The sequence below is a fragment of the Saccoglossus kowalevskii genome, chromosome 5, assembly GCF_978046115.1.
Source record: "Saccoglossus kowalevskii chromosome 5, keSacKowa6.1, whole genome shotgun sequence".
In the NCBI taxonomy this organism is placed as follows: Eukaryota; Metazoa; Hemichordata; class Enteropneusta; family Harrimaniidae; genus Saccoglossus; species Saccoglossus kowalevskii.
The window spans coordinates 30,223,816-30,241,243 of NC_140645.1; the positions used below are offsets into that span (position 1 = coordinate 30,223,816).

A 17,428-nucleotide genomic window follows, 5' to 3' on the forward strand; every position below is an offset into this window, starting at 1 on the left:
GTGAGAGTTGGTTACATGACTCTAAACAACAACTGTTAATTCATATGTGTAAATCAACGCTTTCAGATGCGTGTTTTGGACTTATACCACAACAAATTGATAAAATTGAGAGTTTCTGGAACCGATTAAATTGTCAGTGTACAGCGCTGAATGTATTGAGACACTGTGTTAGCACAATACTGCCACCACAGAGTGATTGAGTATCTTCAGCTGCTGGTATTTATGACAGTTTCAAATTTTCGACTTGTTTTGCTATTTTCGTATCCCTGGAAGTATATGAATCCAACATAACATCATCTCATGTTTACCTTCGTGTAGCTTTCACTTGTAATTATAAAACACTGCTCCATTTAAAACAATGTAATTGTCGGAAAATTAAAAACTGAAATTAAGACATGCAACATTGATTTGATTTATATTTTTACTGGTTTACAATTAGCATGAAAACAAAGAAACATTTGTGGATTTACAAAAATAAACCAACGGCTAGAACTATGGGTCACATGACAAAAATGTAAAAATTGTATTTATGGCTAAACCTTTTCATTTAAGCACTATTCTATCGTTGAGTGTGGTAAATAACGACAATTTACACATAATTGCGACAAATATAAATGAGTGTAAAAATGTATTTTATTTGTTACCATTACATAATAAAGAAAGTCTGTGTCTGTGTGTCATTCATTTCAATGAAAACGCACGTGTAAGCCTTACACCAACCGCTCAGCAGCATTAAATACCGTGGAATGCGGTACACAATACAGGTCAACACAGGGGTCAATTGTGTTTGAAGTAAAGACTGGCTACTTAGGTTCATGTCCTTCAAACCTTTGATATGCAAATTAGACTGACAATTCAGACACTGTATGAGCAAAATCGTCAATACTGCCGCCACAGTGTGCTTACTAAGTCCTAATCATGTGTTCAGTAGTTTATATCTATGACTATTTTAATTTTTTTTTCGCAATTCGTACAACTAAAATTCTATGGATTCAACATGGCAGCATCTTATACTCTAAATTACTTTATTTTTGCTTGGAATTTATTTTCGCTATTTTCGCTGAAGGGATAATTTAGTGAAAATAAAATCAAGCGTATATACATTTTTTTCCTATATTTTACATTTCAATTTTCAAGAATCAGTGAAAATAAATTCCATGCAAAATATCCAAAAAGTTTTTTCAGCGAAAATTATTCCCAGCTAAAATACAGAATTTTACAGTATTTAACTTGAATACATCATTTTGTATAAGCTTCGCCTGTAATAGAAAACACTGTTTCATTTAAATCAATGTAATTTTTCAAAAATTAAAACACGGAATTATGACGTACATTTATTTGACTAGTGATATGCCCAGCTTAACAAAATTTAGATTTTGAAAACAAAAATATCTAGAATAAAACAAACAAATTAAAAAAAAATTCTGAATATCAACCTGAAAAAATAACAATTCAACTCAAAACGAAAGCGAACAATAAAAACACAACTGTATTTATATTAATCTGTGTTATAAAATGTTGTATAACATTTAGTTTTACATTCATTTATTTACTTCATGTATCCTATAAATTGGCAGAATTACATAATGATTGCGAGTATATATCTTTATACTTTTGTGATTGATGTATATATATATATATTGTAAGTGTTATAAGTATATTTCAGAACACGAGCATTTTATTATCACTGTAGTTACATTGTTGGCTGATCAATAAATATTATGACCAAGTCTCTCTAGTAAAACAATGAATTCATATAAAAATCTGCTTCAGGTGTTTCAGTGGTTTATGTGTTTCCATTAGGCATTTCCAGGAGTATTCTGTAAATTAACAAAATGCTAGTTCAATCATGGATCGCTATAGCATCACTATGGCACATTATGAATAATTCATTTCACTAAAAACTGCATCTGATACATGTACTAATACCTTATTTAGTCTTGGTAGTGGCATCTCGTATTCGGATTCTTTTTCTCTAGTAGCATGACTGAGTGACGTATAACCGTCATCTTTGTCAACATCCTGCCAATATATAAGTACATAAACGACGATATAAGGATAACAATAATTGAATGTAAAAAATAATGTAATAATAAATTGTTCAACTCTTTATGATTGTTACTTCACCTTTTTTTCTGGTATTTCGTAGGTGTGGTATTTTTCTTCCATTCCGATGGATGAGAGTCCCGTATAGTCACGATCTTCTTTGGCAGCCTGTTTAATAGATATTATTATATTATACCAGTATATTGATGGTGTTAATCCATCGATTTGATTGGTCCAAAACAAAATTTGCATATGCAATTAATGGTATATTGGCTGATAATGCACGGCTAAACCAAGTAGCCCTTGAACATGAATTGACTACAGGTTTAATACGGAAATACATAAAACCGGTAGTATTTGGTTTTCAGGAAAATATAGTGGTTGAATTTTGGAAAAAAAATATTGAAAAAACACCGAATTAAAAACATAATACCGTAATATTGCTTTTGTTAATGGCGGGATCCAAGTTGTGAGCGTCGGTCGTTGGGTGATTGTCGTTCGCCACACAAACCTAAACCACCGCCCCTCAACTGTGTTCTCCATGTTGTGATTTTGAAATGAATTGCGAACCCCCAAACCAAGAAAACATGATCTTTAAGTTCAACTGGTGACAAACTAGATGAGATTGAGGGATTGAAAGACAAACAAAATGCAAAACAAACTACGAGTTACAGGCAAAAATGTATGCCACCAATAACAACCGGCGTCCCGTGGTGGCGTTCGAATACTAGCTGACGCAATTGCAGTGAAATTGCACCCGGGTTATTGCTATCTGTTTCAAAGAACACGGGACAACGCAGAATTCGACGACGATATATGGTATTGTAATTCTCCACTATGGGTAAATAAATTACAGGAGATGATGAAGGTAATTTCGAAAGCTGCAGATTTGTGCCGAGTGTACACCAACCACTGTATTAGAGCGACGGCGTGCACAGTCTTTCTTTCGGCCGGAGTTGAGACGACGTGTCACAAAAACGATGCGAGAATCCGATCTTACACCATCAAACTTACTCTAGAACAACGACAAAATTTGTCAGGCATACTGTCACAAAACTTTGGTTATACCAAAGATGTATGTAGGTCAGATGTTGGGACTGATCTGAGGTCGCCGTGCCGGTCGCCGTACATGATACACCACCGGACCGCGTACCGCCGCGTCTCAAACTTCGGTCTAGCCGAGTACCGCTGAACGTAAAATATCCAGTTACAAGTAGTATGATGAGTCACAAAACCAGTTTAATTCACTACTGTACTTTCGATGGGCAAATTACAGTCCAAATTGTTCAAAAACCGGAATGAAAACGTGGAAAATCCGTTGTTTTAATGATCCAAACTGTACTCGACTCTGTATTTCATATGGCGTTGACGCAGTCAGTACAAGGTCAGAAAGGACATCTTTTGTTATGCTAATTGTTTGTGTTTACGCTGCCCTATTCACTGTGGATACGTTTCTTTTTCATGCGAAATGAAAATTATAGTTTATGTTCAATTTGAACTGTGTTGCGCATGTCATTTTTGTATGCATTCAGCGTACAACTACATACTATTCTTATAAATATTCATGTTCAAGGGTTATAATCATGATCTTTTAGTAGATGAAAATAAACTTTTTACTAGTTTTATCGAATAGTCAATATACTGGTATAATATAATAGCAATAATCCCCCGCCGAATTTGGGTATACCACTTGATATTGCACAATTCACTGCATATATGCACTCGCCGCATATATGTCATGAATTGTGCAATATCTCGTGGTATACCTGCCTCAGGGGGGGGGGGAGGTTATTGCTTAAGTATTATGACATCATATTTCTTAGTATTAACAACTATTTCATATTTCATATTATATTGTTACTCACTGATTGGGTTTTTTCTTGACTCCATCGACGTATATGTAATACATAACTAATCACGACAGCAGTTGAAATAGTTATCAGCAAAGTTGTGAGTATACCAACAATAATACCTACACTACATGAGGCGCAGATACAACCTGAAATGTTATGATTAATATAATTACATCCAGTGTTTTGTTTTGTTTTATTATAGAATCGGTAGCCGGAACATGCGTACTCAATATTTGTGTTGAGATTTATCTCTTTTTCGAGTTACGCCTGTCATTAATGACTCACTTAGCCAGATTATAGTAAAACAGATCCAGTTATAATAACGACCTATTTGCATAAATGGGTACACACTCACTGTACTTACATGAATTACAACATTTACTAACGTGCGCTGTATGCAAGTCGAACAAATTGGAATATGCTATAATATATTACCTTTGCTTGTACTCATTATTAATGCATTGAATACATAACTTTCACAATTCCCATCTTTAGTGCAGTATGTAATTCTATAATCACTAGTTGTATCATTTACTTTGTATTCCAGTACATCTAGTTTGACACAGTTTATAACAACGTCCCACGTGACATCTATGTCACGTGTTTCTATTTTCACACATGTATATTTCTTGTTCTCATGACGTGTCCAGCTCAATTTACCAGTAACATGATCCAGTTTGACGATTGGTTCATCTAAAAATAAATACAGTTAGTTAAGATTGAATTATAACAACTGCATTCATTACTTTATTCAGAACTGCATTACTTTGATGTGAATATAAGGTTTGTAATTTCGTAATTAAACCAAGTAACAATCATAACAATATGCAAGTTACTAATATTCATATATTGTTTTTATATTTCATAAATACTATTTAAAATAATGTTTATATAGTTTTACTGTATTATTATTAATAATAATAATTGGAGCACGTTTTTGATTAACAATATTTTATCTTATGGTTTCAACTTACCCAATGTTCTGATTATAATACTCTTACTGTATGGTCCTATACCAATTGCGTTTGCAGCATAAGCTCTACATTCATATGGTGTTGATGGTGTTAATTTAAATAGTTCTGTTGTGGTATTCATTGTATCTGAGCTACCAGTGTTCAATTCTATGAAAGATTCGTTTATCCATGAACGATATTGTATAAAATAAGTTGTGTTCGTATCTCCACCATTGTATCCGGGATATATAACAACAAACAGACTATCATAGTACCGTGTGATTGGAATAATGGACGTCGGTGCATCTGGAATACCTATGTGTGAATTGTACATTTATTAGGTAATAATAAAAACATGTTACGCAGTAGTTACAAAACACGCTATCTAGATTGTTATCCAAATTTAATTCAGTAATGTAAACAGACTCAGACTGTAGCTAATGTGTCTTGCATCATGGATTCATGGTGTAAGAATAAAAGATTTAATATTAACTTTAATATATTTGCAATGAATTTATTAATCATTGAGTTATAATGACTGTTCTTTTAAATTTGCATAGAATGGCAAGTGTAAAAATAACAAAATGACAATACTTACTTTTATCGTTGAACGTGATGATAAATGTTGTGTTACCAATATCGTTTTCTGCAAAACAGGAATAACTACCATAGTCAATTAGCATTGTATCCTGTATTGTCAATATGCTTTCATGTAAGGTTCCATGTAACACTGTTTTGATACTGACTCTACTGCCAATATTAACTGGTTGATTATTTGGACCATACCATATTACCGATGAAAGTGGGTTGCTTTCGATCTCACATCGTAGTTCGGCTACAGTTCCTTGACTGGCAACCGACCACTGATTGTTTGATACATTCACAACAAATGGTTTATCTGGAAAACAGTATTATTTATTGCTGTACATTTCTAATCAAGTAGGCTGAGAATCTTGTACACAATTACAGAATATCAAGAATCAAGTAAACGTATCATCTAGTTATGATATTATTAACATATTCCAGCACACAATGACAATTATTTAGGCCAAAGTTGTTTTTTCGGGAAATGTCCCAAAAATGTTATGTTGTTTTTTTCTTTAAAGCAGACTCGACCATTTAATGAATTCTAAACTGCTAGTAAAAGTGTGTATTCAAATAATTAAATTTAATCCCTGGTAATGTATAAACTTAATATATAGAGCCTATATATCAGCTACATTGTTTCATTTTTAAGAAATTTTTGAATGAATTATAGTCAATAAGGTGTCGCAACACGAAGAGTAACATACCAAGATCAAAATTGATATGGCGTAATTTCACATGAAATGTCGTGTAATATCTTCATGGTCATACAAAGATATATGTAGGATGATTTTACAACAGATGACAGTGTATTCATTGAAATTGCACAGTGAAAGACACACGTAAGTGCTCTGCACCGCGGCGCCATGATGATATATACATTCTTTTTTTTTAAACAAGTGTTGCATAATTGAATATAATATTTAGTACAGTAAATAAACAACGAATTTAGTTCCAATAAAACACCTTGGTTAACAAGAACAATTAACGGAATGACTGGGTGAATGTAACTACGACGTTTTATATGCTAAATGTTCTACATTTATAGCAAGCCGCGTTTTCTGTTTCACTACTAGTTTCAAGTCAATTCAGGATCGCATCGTACATAGCGGGCCATAGCATATATGTAAATGTCGTACTGTTGTATGTACAATTTTAACACACGCAGTAATTATTATAAATAAAGTTAAAGGTTTCCCAGTTTTAAATAAAATAAACATTTCCTGTCACACAATGGCCCACATGATCAATTTTTTTATTGCAAAATAACGGGAGAGTGCGAATGTTAATCCGTATGTTATACTGGTTATCCTTTCAAGAAAGACAATTATATTTTGAAAGTATGTTCTATAAATTGTGCTAAAATAACAATTGTTGAATAAGATTTGGTTAACATTCACAAAATACGGTACACATTACCTTACCATGGAACCATGCGGCCACATTTGTGCTTACAATTAACGTAACCATGACTGCATTTTCAACAAGTGTGAGTTTTTCTCACAATAAATGTAATAAATTTCAAAATTACTTACAATACACAGTAAGGTGAATGACATTGGAAATCACGTGACCAGTAAAGTCTGAATGACTTGATTGACATTGATATGATTTACTGTTATGTTCTGCTTGTATGGATATTGTCATCTGTTGTTCACTTATTTTACCATTATAATCTCCATCTCTTGTAACATTAGATGTAATAGATTCATATGTATTAGCAGTCCATACATTGTTATCTTTTAACCATGATATCTGAGATGCTGGATTACTGGTTGATGTGGTACAAGTCAGGATTTTAGTTTCACCTTTCGTCACAGGATTGGTTATGCCAGACAATGTCACACTCTCTGCTGGAACTGTAAAAAAAAATGTTGACTTAATAATTGCGCACATCTACCGATGTTGAAAAGAATCATCATAATGATTTAGAGCCACAACATTACAACATCAGTACAACCTTACATATTATACGTTACTTCATTACCATTCCATATATAAGATATACTTACAGTAGATATTGAATGTTCTATGTTGACATGTTAATGGTGTAGTTTGTACAACACTGGTAGCTTTACATGTATACATTACTTGATTATCATTTCTATTTTAATTTCTATATATAAGATATACTTACAGTAGACATTGAATGGTCCAAGTTGACATGTTAATGGTGTAGTTTGTACAACATTATTAGCTTTACATGTATACATTACTTGATTATCATTTCTATTTAGATTCCATATATACGATATACTTACAGTAGATATTGAATGGTCCAAGTTGGCATGTTAATGGTGTAGTTTGTACATTAGTAGCTTCACACATATATGTTACTCCATTATCATTTCTATTTAGATTCCATGTGTAATCCTGTGTAACTGTGTCATCATTTGTAGACGATGATAAACCTTGTATCAGATTGTTGCCAAGATACCAGTGTAATGTCGCTAATGGATTGCCATCAGTTGATTGACATCTTATTTTCATTTCATCATTGAGTTGGTAAAATGATGATGCAGTAGTTTGATAAGTGCAGACTGGAATTCCCGGGGCATCTGCGCATTGAAATAACATTTGAGATACATACAGTTTATTATTCTTATTTTTCTCCCAATGACTATAATGTAAATTGTATAACACCTCTACCAGTTAAATGTTGTCATCATTGTACTGTCAATCACGTTCCATGTTGCAATCAGAAAGAGTTTTTGTTTTAGTCACCCTTTAAAACATGAAACTATCCAATGTTAAGTTTCTCTACATTTCGCGCGACTTATTACCTGATCATCATAACGCAGTAGACTATTTTTTTCATCTTAAATGTTGGGGATTTGTTTAACAGAAAATGTGTTGTTGTTATATAAGTCTGTACCATGGTATTAATGTTGCTTTACTTACATCTAATATCCAGTATAATATCTTCTGTTTTAATTCCTTTGACATTCGTCACTTGACATGTAAACGTTCTACCGTTATCATCTCTGCTACTTGATTTGATAGTTAGTTTCCAATTATCCGTACCTAGTTGATATCTATCCAGTGTTGGTAGCAACTGGTTATCTCTGAACCAACTACATGTTGGTATAGGAATACCATTTGAATTGCATTCCATAACAATTTTGCTGTCTTCATTGGATGGATTACTGCCAGTAATTATAGTTATAGTAGGCTGAGATGGTGCAATTTGAGCTATGTGAAATACAAAAAAAAGAAGCAACACTGGCCTTGTTGAACTAGCAATTACAAAATGAATAGTATACGGCACAAATTACAATGCTTTTGGAATGATTTAGCTTACACATGAACGTCAATGAACATTATATCGTTGCGCGGATTATATTTCATGTTAGTTAAATTTACGGCACAACTCATGAATGTTTATTGTCATTGACAAAAAGTTACATGCCGCAGCTATGGTATGAATTCGTCGGATACACGTGGATTTTGGACATACCAGGTTGACACCGGGATACGGGAAACAGGAAATACATTATACTCATTTATTTGACATGGGTAATATTCAAGACAAATATGTAATCTGAATAATAAGTTGAAATACAAATAACGCAATATTAGAAACACCAGTGTGTGTTCATCCTTTACTAAACAAATAATGTATCTATTGATTAGAGATTGTCCTTGTCCCGATATGTATGATTAATATTTGCACGAAAGCTACAATATAATTGATTTTAGCATTCAAACTTGCAATTATTTATTCTCACTTGTATCACCTTGTTTACAGTATTAGATCACTTAGAGTTGGATGTTAATGTTCATTAAAACATAATCCAAATTAACATCGCTTATCCCCGACTTCTTTTGAACTATTCACTTCTATGGTATATCCCAATGTGACCTAATTATTAATAAATAGTTAGAATCTGTTTATATAAAATTCTTAGCAGCTTTAATGGTTTGTACTAATGTTGTGCCAAGCTATCTTAATAAACTATTAGAACCGATGCCAAGTTAATTCTATTTCTTGAACATAGAATAGTAAATTATCAAAATCATAGAATAATCACACGATTTACACGTACTGAAATCAATTACAAATCAATACATGTATTTCAAAAACAAACAGTGTTTAAAAGATACGACTTGTATAGTTAATGTATATGTTGCACTGAATTCAACACCAATTGAGACATAACACGCTTGATTATCTGGTGCCACGAAATATACTAATACCCACTTAGTAAACGGAGATCCAGCTCCAGCTAACAAATATATCTGATTGATTTACTGTGCGCTCCGGGATCAAGAAAATACGCCAAACTGCGTAATGCTTACTCTAAAAATGTGTTGCATGTTGGAAAGTTTGTGAAGACATCTTATAGACTACCAATAGAATCACCACTTCATCCCGACCGTCTAAAAATAGCCTCACTGTTTGACATAACATCAGTTAATGACCATCAAACACCCCGAATACCAATGTGTTGATCTTGCAGATGCGCCATTCAGAAATGTAATAATTTCTCATCCCAACGTAGATTATTAAGTTAATGTTTTTATACTTGTACATATATCAGTAAGAACGTTTTCATGGTCATCACAGATATTGTTTCCAGTCTGGTTAAGTCTAACACATTCTACCACACTGCTGTGTCAGCCGTGGGCAAACGTTGCACGACGGCGTCGCAATTATGATTTGAGATGTAATTGACAATATAATGTTGTATCGATATGGGCTATTATTGTCTGAAAACGTTTGAAACTTGGGGGGAGGTATTTTCACTCATAATCAACCATAGTACATAGGAGTTTGACCTTAATTTACCTTCGTTGTTACAGTTTGTGTAGATTATGTGCATTAATTGTATTGCAAAAATGTAGGTTTTGATTTCATGTGATAAGTAACCTTCAAAATTAAACAACCTTCAAACTGACAGCTTTTGGTCAACTGTCGGCTCTATATAACATAGAAACGTCGGCTCCACCTCTATGTTTATTTTCCGCTGGGTTTCTATACTCTATTGGTAGTATGACATTGTATCATTATTTGATAACCGTTGTTTGACGGCGAAACAAGGGTATTTTGCGGCGCCAAATTGGCATCACATTTTGAAGTTGTAATGATATTCGATATCCGTTGTGACGTTGCAACCTAACCTATTCTGAACGACTACGTGATGTTGGGTACCGAATGTGTATTATACCAGTTAATGTGACACAAATATCAAGGCTCAGTACTACATTTCTAATTTTCAATATTATTCAGTATTAGTAATATTCATCGATTTGTTTTCACTAGTTGAGTCCCACAGGACTGCGAGCACTTACTCTGAATATAAGTGTCATGAAGCTTCATACCGATATGTTTAAAGTTACTGTGGGACAAATGTAAGTTGGTCTACATAAATTACTTAATTAATCCCAGGGGAAAATAACTACATTCGACTTGCTATCACGTAAGTAGAATGACCTGATTTATTTTGGTGGAATATCACACGTGATGGAATTGTTGATTTTCAAGAGGTAGACTTGCTGTCATGATAATGGGCCAACATTCATTATACCTTGAATCTCAATGAAATGTGGCCTTATGTTTGTAAAATATACCATGCACATTATAACTGTATATCGGGTTGATAATATGCGTGATTCTCGCCTTTCAGTACAGTAACACACACACCAATATGATGAATAAGAGACTGACCACTGATTTGATAATATAGCCTATGAATGTGGTCTAACGCTGAATACAACACAATTTATATTACTTTAAATTATATAAAATTCATCACTCAAGAGCCTGCATACAAATTATATTACTGTATCTAACATGATACACTATTTTCTACAATTCACACTATGTTGCTGTTGTGTAAATGAACAGGCGGATGTTTACAGGACAATCAATGTAAAATTAACATAGATTGCATGATATTAGTTTACTCACCGGATACTATGAGTGTGATTGATTTTTCGTCACTGCCATCAGGTACTGCTATCACTTTACACCAATACATTCCAGCATCACTCATCTTTGTATCAGTTATAACTAAACTAGCTTGGTCTTGAATGTCATGTCTTGTGAATCCAGGTTCAGAGATGACTAAATTATTCTGTGCTTGTATGACTAGATTATCTGGAAATGTACTACTTCCTTTATACCATATAATATGTGGATTATTACCAGTTGTCATAAACGTACATTCCAATACTGTTGTCGTAGTCTCAATACTAGTGACAAGTGAACCAGGAACAGTAACGGTAACCGCTGTAGTTGCTGAAGATAATAATGAAGAATTCAAATGAAGAATATGAATAAACCATCATAATATTTAGGCGTACATCCTGTAGATGTCAATGTATATAGGTGGTCTATCAAACTTATGTAGACATGGCAAAAATACATCAAACAAAGCGCGATAATAGATCGATTCTTTTACGTGCGATCAAAGGTTCTGGTCTCAGATTTGTGCATGATGGTTGTGTAATTTAGTACATAATCAATTATAAGTAAAGCTATTCCTTCTACATAAAATAATGATGAAATAAATTAGCTATCACTCATTGACATAGTAAATAAACCACAACACTACAGGGCTGAAGACCACCACCCTCCTCCGCTTGCTTCCAACGTCTACACAGTCACATATTTGTTTGACACGGTTTAGTCAAGCAACCCTAATGTGTGTTTTTATTTTGACCTACAAAATATTGGTTTTAGAATACAACCCGTAGCTACAGACATTACATTTATCGAGGCACAGAAGCTATTTGGTCACGAATACACGAAACCACTGGGAATGTAACTGTACTATTATAATACTAATCCGCTCCAATAACGTGTATTTTGTACCATTGATAATTGTTTAGATTGATATAATCACCCATAGTAGCGTATGTGTGAAAATAAGACGTGATACTATCACATACCTGTTAAAATAAGAGAAATACACAGGACAACACTTAACCAGTTATGCAACATGCTTGAAGACGTTTCCTGGTTCATGACCTTCCGTTGGTCGTGTGGATCTCTGAGTGGCAATGTAGCTAGCGGTAGACTAACTGTTACTTTACATTACACTCAACGGTTTATACCATGTAATTCATTTATTTAACCAGTATTGGTCGGTTTGAAGATACATATGGTGCACTGATGACAGGAACAGTACAGGGGACGTTCTCATTATTACAAATACTAATGTCCAACTCCGGTAAATGTTCGTGGCGGTAGCATGATTGGTTTTAATGCTGGTCCAATGGTCGCTAAGTCAAAAAGTTCATATGTTAGTAGAGATGGTTACACAAATTCTTGGCCTGGGTGTGACATTCCATGTCTACACAGACACGCGCATTTATGTATCGTTTTTGTAAATACCATGTTCTGCGAGAGTGTTAATGGAAGAGAGCGGGATATGCGTGTATATTCCTGTAGACCCGATAATGTTATTTAGTTAGTCGTGGTCGCGGAAGGGCAGCAAAATACAAACAAAACAGAGTCGTTATTATCAGAAAACAAAGAAATGTAACAGTTTATATTTATCTTACATCTTAAATATCGTTTGAACAGTTAATTTAATAGTTTTATAGTAACGGCTGTAAACGTTTTCTTGTTCCCTATCCTCACATCATATGACCTAATTAATTATGGTTTGCCCGTCGAGTACGTACGTATGTGTTATGCATTGACTCCAGGATAATGCGCTGTTGTTTAATGTGCTTTCGAATTAATGTACAAAATTCAAATTTATTATTATACATCGTTTTCTTGCTTCTAGAGAAATATCGAGGGATCATGGCAATAAATGACAACAAAACACATTTTTGTATCGAGATTCTATTTCCATCTCTCTCTTGTGCTTCTTTGTTCATTTCAAACAAGGCAAAGTGTACCTGGAACGCCTTAATGTTGCTGACGTAGTTTAACCTGAATTAGGGATAATTCGAATGTTCCCATGAGTGCTGAGTTTGGAAAGAGTGTTGATACGGAACGCACATTTGATTTTTCGGTGCTAGATATATTGTTATGACCAGAGTTGTATTTTCGCACTTTTCTATATTTCGACGGTAGACTATGTCATCACGACATACATACGAGCGTTAGTGTATATTTTATTTTCGTATAAAGCTTAGTATACACCTTACACATACCACTCAACAACTGTTAAATAGCCTGGAATGTGGTACACATTACAAGACAACGCAAATATTACCTATGAACGAAGTAAAGATTCTGCAAAGCGAAATAATCAATGTCACATGTGCTTGATTTGTGTCTATATACATTTATATGCAGCCACACAGTTGGCTTAAAATTTACTTTCCATACTTTGACCTCAATTCATGACATCCGTTTTCTTTTGTTGGTATTTTTGACTGTTATAGCGATTTATGTGTTCCACCCCTGAATGTCCACCCCTGATTGGATGAACATTTGAGTGATATCGATATGACATTATGTAGTTGTTATGTTAAGTAGTGTAGATGTAGCATTATGTGATATGGATATAATATGATGTGGTGTGAATATAACGTTATTATGATATGATATTATAGTACACGTAGATATTACATCGTGTGATTCAGATAGATCGCTACGCAATGTAGATATAACATTATACAAATGTTCATCCTAACATAAAGACCCGAAGGGCTCATTGTCAACAATGGTATGGGAATCAATAAAACTGTATGCACACCGCTGATGGGATGGACATTTGTATTATTATACCGAATAAATCTTAAAACATAAATCATCAAACTCAATCATAGCAATCTTTCAGCCCCCCCCCCCAAATAGAGATGAATGCATGTATGCACACAAATATACAAGTTGAAGGATTTCATAAGCATTGATTCCATTTTTTCGTGGAAGACTTTCATCGTTGTATGAACCTAATTTCAGCAGCTTCAGCATGACGAAGAATTATTTCCTTTACAAACACACCCGGCGCCAGCCTGTGCGCTCTCCCGGGGTGCAGCTATAACGACGTGGCGTTCCCGTTCACTTTAGAACACTGAAACGAGCTGCACACGGAGCTGTACACTGCTTAAGTATAGCCTTATGTCAACACTATTCTCCTTTAATAAATATGCGGTTTTGTTTGCGAATGTTGATGACTAGGACATAATACCTATTTCATTTTGTCTAGGAAAGCATTGTTAATTGTTTTAAATAACAACAAAGTTATGACGTAGACATAAGTTGGACACAATGATAGAACAATTAACTTTCATGAAATTTTTCTTTATAATTTCAGAATAAACCAAAAATCTGGTGATTATAATATAAATTAGTAAATCCTATCTGCAGGGATAATACACAAATATCCTGAATATAGATACATTACGCAACAAATTATTAAAGTGTCAGTGAAAATACATATACAAGTAAAAAGGTGAATTGATATCTATTCTATGATAAGCAATATTTTTTCTGAGACCTATAAATAAGAAAATTATTAGCTCTTAATTCCAGTCAAACATAATATACAATTAATACTTATTATTACCTTAATGTAATAATTTTATATCATTAAAATTTTGTATGAAATATTACAAGAACATTGCTCTCATCAAAATAATCTTTAAAACATACGATGTGAATAATACAAATTATTCTGAATTTAGTGAATTTAGATGTGATATGGTCGCCATGATTGTTACAAACGCAGACATGAAACACAGTCTCTCCACAACGGACTGTGCATGAAACCACTTCACAGCGTTCATACAAGTACTACGGGATATCATGTCACTATTTGCTATCTTATACGGCAGGGCGAGGTTCAGGTATTGTGCCTGCTTATCTGAGGTCATCATTGAGGTCAACTTTCCCATTCAATGTATTCATATTTAAATGATGTAAACAGATCATATTAATTACCTTGGAAAATAGCATTCTATGTACAGTCCGACACACTTTGAAAACAGAAAGGTCGTTAATTTTACTCTGTCATCCACACACCCACGCTCTAGTACAATTGATACACACATAAATCACGGTGTATTTGTTGTTTGTTATCTGACACTCATTACCATGGCCACAATGTGTTCAGTATGGATGATTGATTCATTAAGGCTGAACCAGTTTTTATAGCGTCACCCGAACAGAAGCATATGGGAAAGATATGTGTGAGGGCGCACTTACTTACGTTCTCTAACAAATTAGCTTTTGCTATAGATATTTATAAAAACAATAAAGGTTCATAATGGAAATATCTAATTATTGACTAATATTTGTTATGATACACTTTGTTTTAATAATTACATTAATATAACTGAAACATATTAAGAGTTTTGAACCTGCATTTAGTACTTATTAACTGTCACAAATAGCTACACTATTATATATTTAATATAAAACAACATAATCTAAATGTTCTAAAATGTTGAAAATAGTTTAGATTAAAATAAAAATTATATGTAATAAAAGAAGTCATACCACACACTAGGCGTTATCATTGCCGTTCATTCCCTAATATACATTTCTGTGGGTTCCTAAAGATGTCATTTGAATGCCATCTTAACGGAATTCGTTTAAATCAATAAATCCTGTTAATGTTTAGAGACAAAGTTCACATTCTCAAAACAATGAAGAAAATAATATTACATGCATCAAGATTTCAATGTGTTCAATGTATCCCATTTTCAAACAAGTGCCGGTCAATTCTGGAATAACAATAAATGTTTTTTAATTTTCATGCATTTTTTCTGGCCTTAAAATGGCCACAATTCGGCCATCTTGATTTGAATCATGAAATAAATGCGCGTGCAATGAGTTCGATAAAATTCTGATGAATTTAAACACAGTGTCATTTTCAAACTACGCGAGAAGTCACTCAGAAAATTAAGAGTGAAATCTGCATCTCAGTCAATTATGAATGGGATACACTGAGTTATCGCTGTTATAGACAGAATGATTTAAATTCATATTATACTGGTCCGTCATTCGTCTCAAGTTAAGGTAGCGAGAGGGGAAACATAATTTATAGTTTAATGGAGATTATGACTTTCCACACCAGTTACTAAGCATGCAGTTATGGCAATGTATATGTTTTCAGAAAGCTGAGATATAGCAGAATATGATCATATATGTTTCGTCTTGATATTTGCTCAGGGGATTAAGTTACGATCGTTCCCGTTAACCTCCTAAACATAGAGTTTTTTTGTGGGATTGGCCGTTTCTAGGTGTTCCTTTTTTCTATGTTTCTGATCTTTTCGCTGTTGCTTTATAAGATGATGATCTTTGAGAATGCGTCTCGAAATTTGTATGTACCCCATAGTTCTGGAGATAAAGCCTGTTGAACTTTATGGACTAAATTTTACGAACGTCTTCCTGTTCCCAAGGCCGCAACTCAACGTCAACGGCTCACATAAACGTCCATGAGACATCATATTTTAGCCCATTTTGTGGCCAATAAATTGTGTAATTTATACATCGTTAGCGTAGAGAAAAGTGTTGAAAAATGACATCTTCAATAGTTATGATAGTCAAAAATTAGTTTCCGTAAAAACTCAATAAAACTTTTTTTTCGAATTTGGCCACAGATAAACAGCGAATTAATGACAAAATGTCGACCATTTCGATCATACTTTGTAAGTATACAAGTATTTGATACGCGTGGAATGTTAGATCGTGAAAAATTGGTTGATTGTTTCCTAAAACGTGACAAAACTTAGCAGTTTCGTCGAAAGTGGGTGCTAACTTGAGCAAGATGGCGTACCGCGCAATTAATTTATTCAACTCCCTTTGTTATGTTGAACAGCGTCAACAGTACGATCGGTTCTCTAAACATAGGGCGGGCCTTCATGACAGCATATATTTACTTACGGGATATACATGCTTCCAAGTACAGATATATCGGGGAATATCCTCGGGGAATTTCCATCGTGTCGTAACACATATACGTCACTATTACCTGGAAATATGAGTGCCCCATAAAACTTCAGTTTGTTAATATGTACAGTTGACTGTTGGACGTTACATATTAAGGGCAACTCATGAAGAACACATTCTTCAAATTATTA

At 33.7% G+C, this 17,428-nt stretch overlaps 2 protein-coding genes across 2 annotated transcripts; both read right to left on the reverse strand.

Annotated features, from left to right (window-relative positions):
- Positions 1-1,618: 1,618 nt before the first annotated feature.
- LOC144341845 (uncharacterized) lies at positions 1,619-5,095 on the reverse strand. Its single transcript, XM_085499660.1, has 6 exons — positions 4,874-5,095; positions 4,335-4,592; positions 3,912-4,045; positions 2,128-2,214; positions 1,930-2,022; positions 1,619-1,820 (listed from the first exon to the last, which is right to left on the reverse strand). The coding sequence occupies exons 1-6, from the start codon at positions 4,992-4,994 to the stop codon at positions 1,800-1,802; spliced, it is 714 nt and encodes a 237-aa protein (XP_085355786.1). The 5' UTR covers positions 4,995-5,095; the 3' UTR covers positions 1,619-1,799.
- A 1,869-nt stretch (positions 5,096-6,964) lies between these two features.
- LOC146746014 (cell adhesion molecule CEACAM5-like) lies at positions 6,965-17,289 on the reverse strand. The gene is made up of 4 exons (XM_085498894.1): positions 17,232-17,289; positions 11,349-11,678; positions 8,339-8,629; positions 6,965-7,296 (listed from the first exon to the last, which is right to left on the reverse strand). Exons 1-4 carry the CDS (start codon positions 17,287-17,289, stop codon positions 6,965-6,967), a joined length of 1,011 nt encoding a protein of 336 aa, XP_085355020.1.
- Between the last annotated feature and the right edge of the window lie 139 nt (positions 17,290-17,428).

Bases quoted from the DNA above. Each gene is read 5' to 3' on its own strand.
- LOC144341845 (XM_085499660.1), bottom strand. From the start codon at position 4,994: ATGAATACCACAACAGAACTATTTAAATTAACACCATCAACACCATAT. The intron at 4,593-4,873 runs GTAAGTTGAAAC...ATTTATTTTTAG, and splicing joins TATTATAATCAGAACATTGG to ATGAACCAATCGTCAAACTG. The intron at 2,215-3,911 runs GTGAGTAACAAT...TCTATTAAACAG, and splicing joins GTCAAGAAAAAACCCAATCA to GCTGCCAAAGAAGATCGTGA.
- LOC146746014 (XM_085498894.1), bottom strand. From the start codon at position 17,289: ATGGAAATTCCCCGAGGATATTCCCCGATATATCTGTACTTGGAAGCA. The intron at 8,630-11,348 runs GTGAGTAAACTA...TATTTCACATAG, and splicing joins AATCACACTCATAGTATCCG to CTCAAATTGCACCATCTCAG. The intron at 7,297-8,338 runs GTAAGTAAAGCA...TTTTTTTTACAG, and splicing joins TATTATACTGGATATTAGAT to TTCCAGCAGAGAGTGTGACA.